The sequence below is a fragment of the Myotis davidii genome, unplaced genomic scaffold (genome assembly GCF_000327345.1).
Source record: "Myotis davidii unplaced genomic scaffold, ASM32734v1 scaffold535, whole genome shotgun sequence".
NCBI lineage: Eukaryota > Metazoa > Chordata > Mammalia > Chiroptera > Vespertilionidae > Myotis > Myotis davidii.
Window position 1 is genome coordinate 1,637,606 of NW_006286980.1, and position 12,164 is coordinate 1,649,769.

Consider the following 12,164-nt stretch of genomic DNA (forward strand, 5'->3'; position numbering starts at 1 on the left):
GAGAAGGTTAAGGCTGTTGGGAGGCCTGTGTCCTGGTAGCTTGAAGCCACACAGAGGGAAGTTCATCAAATGCCCACAAGTGCTTTTCAAAAAAAATAAAGAATTATGGAATTAATTGAAGAGTTAGCATCATACAAAATCAGAGTGCTAATTTTTCAGCACATCCACCAATTATTTTTTTAAAAAATTTAAGTAGCAAATATCCATTTTCTCAAATGTCAACAATTGTTCTTGCAAAGTTTTTGCATTTTCATATTTTAAACAAATGGGTTCAAAAGTAACTTTTCAGAAGATTTAAAAATAGGACAGATAGTTTTTAGAAATATAATAAGTGTTTTGATGAAAGATTTTTAAAGCTGACACATATAATTTTTGGCAACAAAATCCCATAAGGATGGAAATATGTCCAAAAATCTATTGTCAAAATGCCTTACATTAGAGGTGTTTCTTTCAAAATACATATTTTCTCAGTCATTGTTAAGTGTTCCCTTCCCCTTAAAATGACAAACGTGTTTGTTTTATTTTGTGTCTTATTTCCATACAATCTCTTAGAGAACAGTTTTGCAGATTCTTTAAAAAGTTAAATATACACCTATCATATGACCCAGCCATTCTACTCCTAGTTACTCAAGAGAAATAAAAGTATATGTTCAAATAAACCCTTGTACATAAATGTTCATAGTAGTTTCATTTGTGTTGGTCAAATATTTAAAACAATCTAAATAACCATACAAATTAATTAGGGGTAGTCCTCAGGCAGGGTACTATATGCCTACACTATTCATCACTGACTACACTGCCTGTCCATACTGGCTGCCCTCCAGCTAGGAAGTAGCAGAGTTCTGTTGTGTGGCCTATCCAGCACACGCACACAGACATGTACGAATGTGCACATAAAAGATAACTTACCATCCAGAGAAAGCACTCACTGCCTTGTGGCTCACCCAGCACTTAACTTCTCTATGATGAACCTAAGCGTCTTATACCAATGGAGTTGTGTCACTGTGCTTTTGTTTTCAGACGAAAATAAACATTTGATCATCAGACTCAAGTTATTGGCCCCAGGACGACACTAGTTCAAATCAGAATCATAATACTGGCTGGAAGTGGACTCCAGGGGAAACTTAACTCCTGGCTGCTGTTACCAAGCTAGCTAATCCCCGGTACCCTTGGAGTCACAAAACATCCTATCCAACTACTTCTTTTTTATTTTATTTTAAAAATATGGAACACTTCACAAATTTCCATGTTATCCTTGTGCAGGGGCCATGCTAATCTTCTCTGTATCGTTCTAATTTTAGTATATGTGCTGCCAAAGCGAGCACACAACCAATTCTTCTTTTTAAATATATATATATACATAAATATATATATATATTTACAGAGAGGAAGGGAGAGGGATAGTTAGAAACATCGATGAGAGAGAAACATCAATCAGCTGCCTCCTGCACACCCCCTAACTGGGGATGTGCCCGAAACCAAGGTACATGCCCTTGGCCTGAATCAAACCTGGGACCCTTCAGTCTGCAGGCCTATGCTCTATTCACTGAGCCAAACCGGTTAGGCAGGGCCAACCACTTCCTAAATAGAACTAAAGTTCAGGGTCAAACTGCCCTCTTGTGGTAAAACACAGATATCTGTTTGGTCTCAGAAGCCACAACTGGCAGCATCAGTGCCTTTAGGGAGTTTTCCCACCACTATCTGAGGCCTTCCTTGGGCAACCAGGCGGGGAAAGATAACCCTAAAGAAGCAGGGGCAAGGATGAGGAGCAGGGGCACAGCAGCGAGCAGATCATCTTTGAAGTTCTAGTTACTGTTGAACTGTTCAGAAGGAATACAAGGGAGAGTGCGGGTTAGTCCTGTGGAGGAAGATCTCCCAGCAATATCTACAATGGGTACTAGCAAGCCAGTTCTGCTAAATTCAAACAGATAAAACAATATCTGACGCTGCTTACAAATGTGCTGCCTTATGCCTTATAGCAACCGTGATTTTAAACATAGTTTGCATTGAATATTAAGTTTTATTAAATGTATACCTCCCAGTTCAAGAAAAAGAATATTATTATACTACCTCAAAAGGCCCTCGGTGCTCTTCCCTGATGGCATTCCTTTCTCCCCATCAGAGGAAATCACTACCCTGAAATTTGTCTATGGAATCTCCCTGCTTTTCTCTAAGTTATACAAACATGTATGTATTGGCCTGCCCCATATGCAGCCCTGGTGGAGAATATATAGAAGTCCAGGGACCACATAGCCAAATGTATAAAATGTATCAAGCTAGCATGTTAATATGTTTTTTTTAAGTATGCTTTGTCCTCCTGTCTTGAAAAGAGAGCCTTCCTAAAGATGTAGAAGGCCAGTCAAATATTCCTGATTACCAAAGAGGTTGAGCATTTTTGCATCTTTATTGGCAATTCCTCTACTGTGGAATGATTAAGTATTTTGTGATTTTTCTTTTATTTTTTAAATTGCATTATTGCTTTTCCTTTTTATTGAATTTATTAGGGTACCACTGGTTAAATAGTTTTCAGGTGCACAATCCCACAACACTGTACACTGTATTGTGTGTTCACCACTCCAAAGTCAAGTCCCCATCCATTACCACTTATCCCCACTATACCCTTCACCTCCACCCACCTGCCCCCCTCTCCACCACAATCACCTCACTGTTGTCCATGAGTGTTTTTTTTTTTTTGATCAATCCCTCTGCCCTCCCCCAGCCACCCAACACCCCCACTCATGGGATTTTTCTAATGGATTGTCTTTTCCTTATTGATTCATTGGAGGGTTTTACATTTCCAGACAGTAACCCTTTGTCCAATTGCAAGTATCGCAAATGCCTGCTCCCAGGTTGAGCTTGCATTTCCACTCTTTTGGAGTACTTTAAAAATTTTAAAGTATATATTTTTACTGATTTCAGAGAGGAAGGAAGCTGGAAAGAAACATCAATGAGAGAGAATCATTGATTGGTGGCCTTCTGCACGCCCCCTACTGGGGATCAAGCCTGCAATCAAAGCATGTGCCCTTCACCAGAATCAAACCCCGGATCCTTCAGTCTGCAGGTTGCTGCTCTATCCACTGAGCAAACCAGCCAGGGCTAAATTTTAATGCAGTTGAGTCTATTAACTTTTTCTAAATTAGTATGTGTAAAAGTTTGAAACCATCTCTAACACATATTGTTTATTGTAACATTTTCCTTTATGATGTGAACTTTTTGCATCTATTTAATGGACAGAGACTTGACTTGGAATAGTGAACACTCAATACAGAGTACATATGATATGTTGTGGAATTGTGCACCTGCAACCTGTATAATTTTAACAAGTGTCACCCCAATAGATTTTAAAAATACATAAAATTAAAAAATATTTTCCTACCCCAAAGTCATATTTTCCTGTCTTCAAAAACATTTTTTACATTTGCCGTTTACATATAAGTTTTTAATCTACCCAGCATGGATTTTGTGTGTGTGTGTGTGTGTGTGTGTGTGTGTGTGTGTGTAATGGCTTTATTGAGATACAATTCACATACCATAAAATTCATCCTTTTAAAGTACACAATTCAGTGTTTTAGTATATTCACAGTTGTTCACCCCCATCTAATTCCAGAACATTTTTATATTTTTATTACCCCGCCCCCAAAAGAAACTCCACAGGCGTTGATTTTAATAATGGCATGTATATAACCAATAACCAATTGCCCAGCACCAATTCTATTCTAGTCCATCCTCAATGATTTGCAACAGCATCTGTCACAAATCAAGTTTTTCTATCTCTACAATTTCTGTTAGATCTCTATTCTCTTCCATTGGTCTATTTGTTTATTCCTGTGCTGATATGTGCTATCTTAATTACTATTAAAGGCAAGCTCTATCATTCTATCTTTCCTCAGGAGTATCTTGGTTTCTATCGAAACTTAGTACTTCTGTATAAATTTTAGAAATAACTTGCCAATTTCCACAGAAATCCCATTTGGGCCCTAACCAGTTTGGCTCAGTGGATAGAGTGTTGGCCTGCGGACTGAAGGGTCCCAGGTTTGATTCTGGTCAAGGGCATGTACCTTGGTTGCGGGCACATGCCCAGTAGGGAGTGTGCAGGAGGCAGCTGAACGATGTTTCTCTCTCATCGATGTTTCTAACTCTCTGTCCCTCTCCCTTCCTCTCTGTAAAAAGTCAATAAAATATATATTTTTTTTAAAAAGAAATCCTATTTGGAAACTTAGTTAAAATTATGTTAAATCTATGCACCTATTGAGGAAAATTGACACATTTTAAAATATTGACTCTTCTTTCCATAAAATGGCTATAACTTGCTAATAATATTTGCATGTTCATGAGTGAAATTGTCATCTTTATTTTTGTACTGTCAGATTTTGATAATGAGTTTTATCTATTTTGTGTAAAATTGGAATTTTTTCTGAAAGTTTAGTAAAACTACTAAACTGATCTAGGTTTGGCACTTTATTTGGGGAAAAGAATTTTCACTATTGATTGGATTTCCTTAAAGGTGAAAGAAGGATCACGATTTACATATATTCTTGATCCTATTTGCTCTTTCTAGAAATACCTATATCCTTTTGACCAAAATTTTCAAATATTGGCAAGAAGTTTATTTTAAAATCAATGCACATTACATTTTAATTCTTCATATTGTTTATTTATGCCATCTTTCTTTTATGCTTGATCAAGCTTGTCTAAGTGGTCAATTTTATGACTCATTTTGAATCCCCAACTTCGGGCTTTCCTAATTCTCTCACAGTAAGGTTTTCTTCTTAATTTCTTCTGTTAGCTTTATTATTTCCTTCCTTCCTTCTTTCTTTCAGTTGAAACTTTAAATTTTCAGCTTCATTTTTTCTAATATAAACAAGAAAATACTTGCATTGTCTGCTATGCTGTTAGCGCAATGCCAGTTTCTATATAGTTTGTTTTCATTAAGTTCTGAATTATACCCATTATGATTTCCCTTTTATCCCTGAATTGTTTCTAAAGTGTTGGGTTTGTAATATTCACCTTTATTAATTTTATCCTGGATGTGCACACAAGATGTTCTGAATCAGAGATCGATTTCCTATTACTTCAAGTAAATTCCTCTGCCCTCTTTGGTCCAGCCTTAGCCCTGTGGCTATGTGATGTGTCATGGGATTTTTTTCCTATACAAGTGAGGAAAGTATCAAGTGAAAGCAAATCCAGATGTAGGTATGAGAAGACTATTAGAGAAACTACTGCAATAGGGAGAAAGGAACTATTGAAATAGGGGCAGGAAGACTATAGCAATAGAAAGAGTGCTCTGATCATAAGATTTGCAAGCATCTCAAATTTCAAAGATGAGGTGGAAAGAGACTTTTTTAAAATCCTTACCCGAGGATATGTTTTTCATGAACTCCAGAGAGAGAGGGAGGGAGAGGGAGAATATTACCAAGAGAGAGAAACATCAGTTGGTTGTCTCCCATAAGCTCCCCAACTGGGAACCAACCCTGTGACCCTTTGGTGACAACACAACGCTCTCACCAGTGGAACCATACCAGCCAGGGTGGGATATTTTTAAATAGGAAGAAGTAAACAAGGCTAGAAAAATCTGGGTGTGAAGATGAGCAGATGACCTAATGGGACAACTGATCAGGGAATGTCTTTTTATTTGTGGTCAATTTTCAGGAGGGATCATTAAGGGGGAACTATTCCACATTCCAGTACAAGGGTCTATGGGGAAGAAGCCTAAAGTTTGGTCAAGTTAGAGGACATTTTATCCAAACTGGTCTGTGGAACAGATAAATTATTTATGAGACCAAGAGTGGGAATTGTAGGGTCTGGGTCTGTAAACTAAGGGGTAATGCACAGATATTTCAGTCACAGAGGGAAAAGTAGTTGTTTGCCATACAGTAGGTTGGAGGGTTTAACTGTCTTAGTTTTCCAGGAACACAGGGTTCAAGTAAGTTGTCAGTGGCCAGGCACCCCATAGGCAATGGACAGGGAGATGGGTAGGGGACTGTTTTACGTCACACTACTACCTCTCAACATTACGTCCTGAGTGAGAATATCATTTGTGTGGGGGAGAATTACAATTGTACAGGATGCCTATCCCAATAATATAGTCACAGTAGAAGCCATGGCCACAGTGCATCAGAAAAGCCTCAAGGGCCTGGCCAAAATGTTATATTCATCTCCCTCCCTCCCTCGTCACTTTGCCCAGATCTCGAGTTCAACTCAGGTGCCCCTTCTCCCCACTGGACCAAGTATAATAGTAACTTAGGTACCTACATCCAACAAAGCCATAAAAGTTTGCACCCCTGGTTTCCCTGAGGGCTCCACAAAGTTCCAACAAGGCACAGGGTCTGTGGACCTTTGGGAAGACAGAGACGATGGCCCCACCTCTAAGATTTCCCTCCTTCAAACCCTTGTAGAACATTTGGTCCTGTCCAAAGGTCCACAGACATCTGGTCTATGCCAAAAGTTCTTCGACATATGGTGATGTCCAAACTGTCCATGGTGATATTTGGTCCACGCCAATCCATCTACCTAATGCCATGTGCCATTACTAGCTTCTGAAGCAAGAAAAGCTATTATTGGCAAAGCAGACACCACACAATATTGGATCAATGGTATTTTTAATATATTAATCCAGTAAACCAAAAGTACAAATAACTGTTATGGGCTATTTAAACCCAGGGAACTTTTCTAAGCATGGATGTTTTGGACAGGCCCAAATATCAAGGATCATTCAGAACAGACCAAATATGCTCATGGATGTTCTGAATGATACCAAACATCAAGGGACTGTTGGCCTGGGTCACATGTCTCTGTGGACCTTTTGGGCAAGACCAAATGTCTATTATTTCTTTTTTTTTAATCCTCACCAGAAGATATTTCCTACTGCTTTTACTTTTAAATGTTTTTTTTAAAAAATATATTTTTATTGATTTCAGAGAGGAAGGGAGAGGGAGAGGGAAACCCCAGTGGGAATTGAGCCCACAACCTGGACACTTGCCCCTGATGGGAATCGAACCTGGGACTCTTCAGTCCGCAGGCCAACGCTCTATCCACTGAGTCATACCGGCTGGGGCTAAATATGTTTTTATTGATAGAGATAGATACATTGATGAGAAAAGAACATCAACATTGATTGACTACCTCCTGCACCCCCCCCACTGGGGATCTAGCCACAACCCCAGGCACATGCCCTTGATTGGAAATCAAACCTGTGACCTCCTGGTGTATAGGTCAAGACTCAACCACTGAGCCACACTGGCCAGGCTTTTCTACTGATTTTAGAGAAAAAAAGAGGGAGAAAAACATTAAGAGAAACATCTATCGGTTGACTCTCATACACACCCCAACTGGGGATCGAACCCACAACTGAGGTATGTGCCCTGACTAGGAATCAAACCCCCAAACTTTTGGTGTATGGGACAACGTTCCAACCAACCGAGCTACCCAGCCTGTCTACCAATTCTTAAAACAATTTAGATCTGGGTAAAGGGAAGGGAGAGACAGATCAGGGATGAAAGATAAGAACATTCAGTTTTTGGTCTGCCCAAAGCTGTTTCCTAAGGCAGCAAGATCATCATTGCCTATGCATCTATTTTAGCTTTGAGAATCTCCTGATCCAATAAACATGTCTACAAAACTATGGACACAAGAAGCTGTTGTATATAACCTTTATGGGTTTTGTTCTATAATACCTGAAACTGGGGGGACAATATCAAATATAAAGTTTCTTTCAGGTAGGGGTAATATTTTAACAGTAGTCAACCTACCAGCTTTAGGGTACAACTTTTCCTACTGTCTCTTGGGGCTAATTGTATTGAATAGGGTTCGGTATTTTGAAGATTACTTTCTTTTGTGGTTCTTTATCATCGAGAAACCTCATGCCAGTGTTTAAAAATAAAATGCATTCTAAGTGATGTCAGAGAGAAGAAGCCATTCATTTTAAATATCGATTAGTATAGATAACATTTAACATAATTTTAAAAGTTAATGATTCTATAAATTACATTAAAGGAGTTAAAAGTTCCTTTAAGCCGCATTTTTCAAGAACTGTGGCAGAGCTTGATTATGATGGGAATAACAGAGAATCTCTGACTATTGTTCTTGCTCGTCCTTAAACTCTGGATAAGTAACGAATTACAGGAAATGTAGCTCAGGACATCCTAAAAAATGCAGCCTTGGGAGACAGAAGCAATTAAATTTTACCTCCAGCTTTCTATGGAGAGAATCAGTAGATTCAAGGATATCCAAGAGCTGGATGAGTAATCATACTTGATAATGCTGACACAAATGTTAGCAATAACAAACTAAAGTACAATAGAGAAAGTCATATTGAAGTAACTGATGGAGTGGAAGTATGTTCTGGTTAGATTACAATGCAGCAATAAAGGTTGAGAATTTACCAAGACCAGAAGACAGAACCTTCAGATAAATAAAAAGAACAGAAATTAATCGATGACTCAGGAAACATACTTCACTGCTGAAATTAAGAGGAAGAATGAAAAGAAGTTGAAAAGTTATAGGAAAAAAGTAGTTCAAAATGAAGAAAAATTTTCACAATAGCATGAGAATTCCATAGAGAAACAAGTACGATCTTCTAGAGTGGGTATGAGGTTGTGGAAAAAGAGGAAAGTTTCCATAAAAGTGACCTAATCTCTTGTTCAGCGACACTAATTCTGTGTTTCTTAAAAGCTACAGGGTTTCAAACGTTCCTAGCTCAAGCTCCAAATTTCTACAATGTGACCTCTAAAGGGGCAGAAGGACACCAACCTAAATTGAAATGTCTCGTGTTCTGCACTTACCACCTCTCCTCTGGCTTGAGGGATGTTTTTATTTGTAAAAAGACTGTAGAATGATAAAAATAAAGATAGACATTATGTCACAACAGAATTTTATAGTACAGTTAATTAAATTATAATCATTAATGCAATAGCTGCCTCAATTTCATTCAGATAATAAAAAATGATATAATGACGGTTTAAAGCTGATTCAATCACAATTTTACAAGCTAATTTATCAAGAGTGAAAATAGAAGACTATTAAAAATAGTGGAAAAGATAACATGTTATAGTGCTTAATGTTTCTATAACTGTTGGCAAGGCTTACATCTAAATCTGATACAGAATTCTTAATGGCATTGAAACAGTTCTTTTCTCAGCCACATGCTATGTACGGGCACTATGAGTCTGGAAGAGACTGGCTGTGGGTACCACTTCTTGTCTTCAGCTGTGACTGTGCAATGTCAGCAAGTGCACTTTGTATCTTTTCTAGAAGCATGTCCCCTCGGTAAACAACATCCTCCAGACATGTAGCAGCCTCGTGGTTTTCTTCTTCTAGCTTATACAAGCTTGCAGCCTTTATAAGACACAAATTTAAAAATCTTTTGAGAAATGAAAAATTTGGAGATTAATAAGAGCTGAGAAAGAAAGAAACTGCGCAAGTATTTACTTTTAAATCTGAATGACTGTGCAGGCATCGTGAGGGAGCTTTCAGTGGCAAAAATTCTAAAATCGGGGAACTATTAAAAGTTTCCCTGCCCTAGCCGGTTTGGCTCAGTGGATAGAGCGTCGGCCTGAGACGTCCCAGGTTCGATTCTGGTCAAAGGCACATGCCTGTGTTGCAGGCTCAATTCCCAGTGGAGGGGGAAGGGGGAGCAGGAGGCAGCCAATCAGTGATTCTCTCTCATCATTGATGTTTCTATCTCCCTCTCCCTTCCTCTCTGAAATCAATAAAAATGTATTTTTTAAAAAAAGTTGCCCTTGTGTGAATTATTTAAAACAATAAATTTTAATTAGAGATCTCTGGATGTCTATATATGACTCCTTCCACACTGCTTTTGGACACTACTATTCTACTCCACATCCAGAATGCCATCCTCCTCTCATTCTTTGCTAGGTAAAGAGCCAAACTGAGAAAAATAAGAAGAGTCCTTATAACTCAGAATTGGAAAACTATACAACAGAGGCCCAGTGCACGAAATTCGTGCATGGGTAGGGTCCCTAGGCCTGGCCAGTGATCAGGGCTGATCTGTGGGGCAACCAGCGGGGCGATTGTAGGGGCCTCCGCTGGCACCAACCTTAGCCAGCCTAGCGCCACCTGCTTGCCGGCCCTGCCACCTGCCGCTGGTTGCCTCCCTCTGCGGGGCGACCAGGGGGCCCCTGTTGGCACCCACCTTGGCTGGCCTGGGGCCTGAGGGCTGGGGGCTGCTCCTGCGTTGAGCATCTTCCCCCTGGTGGTCAGTGTGCATCATAGCGACCGGTCGTTCTCCCATTCGGTCAATTTGCATATTGGGCTTTTATTACATAGGCTATTCAGTGCAGTCTTTAACATTCTACACTAATCCACAATGAATGAAACTCCCACTTTAAAATTCAATCTTAAACTTTAAATATTACAACAAACAGTATTAAATCTATCTCCTTTAATTCAAAATTCCCTATTAGCAAAGTACTCAAAGGAAAAGAGATTTTTACCTGTAAAGCAGCTGTAGATTCTTCACTTGGCAAGGAATCTATCAAAACATCAATGTCTTTTGCTGTTCGTGCAATCAGTGCAGCAAAAAGCTGTGCATATTCTAGAAAAAGACACTACTAATTTAGGGTATTAGAGAAACTTAAGTTTTCAGAAACAGAAACTAAACATTAAGTTAATGAAACCAGAAAACTTAATATATAACTTTTCTATACTAGACTTCTAATGATTAATGTGTAATTTTAACACACCAAACCTAATACATGTTTAAGAATTACCCTTTAATATTAACTCAAATTGGGAATTAACCATAACATAGATCCCTTCTTAGGGCAATATGGTGGTCACTTGAATAAAAAAATCTATAAGTGGGATGCCTTCTTTATTAAGATCCCAGAAGTGCCCTTGCCAGTTTGGCTCAATGCTTGGAGCACTGGCCCCCCCAGACTGAAAGGTTCAGGGTTCAATTCCAGTCAAGGGCATGTACCTTGGTTGCAAACATGATCCCGGCTCTGGTTAGGGTGCGTGCAGGAGCAAACCAATTGATGTGTCTCTCCCCCTCCCTTCTACTCTCTCTAAATTCCTCAGGTGAGGATTAACAAAAATACAAACAACAAAAATAAAGTGATTTCTAACAAAAAAAAAATCCCAGAAGTAAAATTCAGTTCACTTCCTACAATTTTTCCTCTACAGGAATAACAATCTGTTACTTGACATAAACAGAACTATGACATGTTATGTCAAATTGATTATAACAAACTAATTTCCTTTATGACAAAGCTTACAATATTCTCACACAACAATATTTTTGAAAGCTACAAATAAGCCACATTTCTCAATAAATCTAATTTTAAAGGATTACAAGTAATATGAGAATCAAACTAAGAGAAGCCAAGAAGACGACTTACCTTCTGTAGGATTCGCTGGCTGATCTTTGTTAATTGCTGTCTGAATATTACTAAAAGAGGCAGGAGGACCACACTGCTGCAACACTCCAATGGCATTACAAAACTGATCTGCAAGCTTGAAGCCAAAGGAAACATGTCAAAGTTAGAAAGGATTTTATTGGTAATTCAACAACAATGTTTCTATAATAATGACCTCCAAGCAAGGGAATAAAACAGAAAAAAGTAATTTTGGATAAAAATTAGCCAGTTATTAACAGCGATTAAATGTTCTGACCATTCAAAGAAATTATGTTTGGTAGCAATCTACTTGAAACAGTTAAAAAGAAATACAAAATAATTTTTCTTTTCTTCCCAAGGTAATAAAACAATAAGAGAAATACATGCCAATACTTGTTGCAAGCACAAGTAACGACTTTTTTGGGGTAGGAGTGGAAAAAAGCAAATTTGACTGGCAAATATCAAAGTATAGCTCCAAGGTAAATAAAATAGTATGTGCAACTCATGTACAAGTATTGATCCTTTTTTTGAGATCAGCGTAGTTACAAGTCTAAAGAAATAGTGGGGAAAAGACAGTACCTAAATATTTAGAAATGTTTTCCTTCATTACTCGAGTTTTCAATCTCCTGGTGCTCTAAAACTATTCCATAAGCAGTTTTGAAGATCTAGAATACTAATTCTTTACCAGCTCCAAACTCCCTGCCTCCCCACCAACTTCTATTAATAATGGTCCTGACCTCTCAAATCTCAATTCCTTATTTTCAATCTGTGAATAAGCATTTCCACTAAATTTCTCTGCCATTATTTGAA

The 12,164-nt window shown here is 38.4% G+C and overlaps 1 protein-coding gene across 1 annotated transcript in view; it reads right to left on the reverse strand.

Moving 5' to 3' along the window:
• Window positions 1-8,852: 8,852 nt before the first annotated feature.
• Window positions 8,853-12,164, reverse strand: part of MED21 (mediator complex subunit 21) — a 6,510-nt gene continuing 3,198 nt past the window's right edge. The window contains exons 2-4 of the mRNA XM_006758924.2: window positions 11,358-11,472; window positions 10,452-10,552; window positions 8,853-9,333 (exon numbers count right to left, since the gene is read on the reverse strand). Of these exons, the coding sequence (XP_006758987.1) occupies window positions 9,157-9,333; window positions 10,452-10,552; window positions 11,358-11,472 (393 nt within the window). The 3' untranslated portion in view covers window positions 8,853-9,156. The remainder of the gene's footprint in view (window positions 9,334-10,451; window positions 10,553-11,357; window positions 11,473-12,164) is intronic.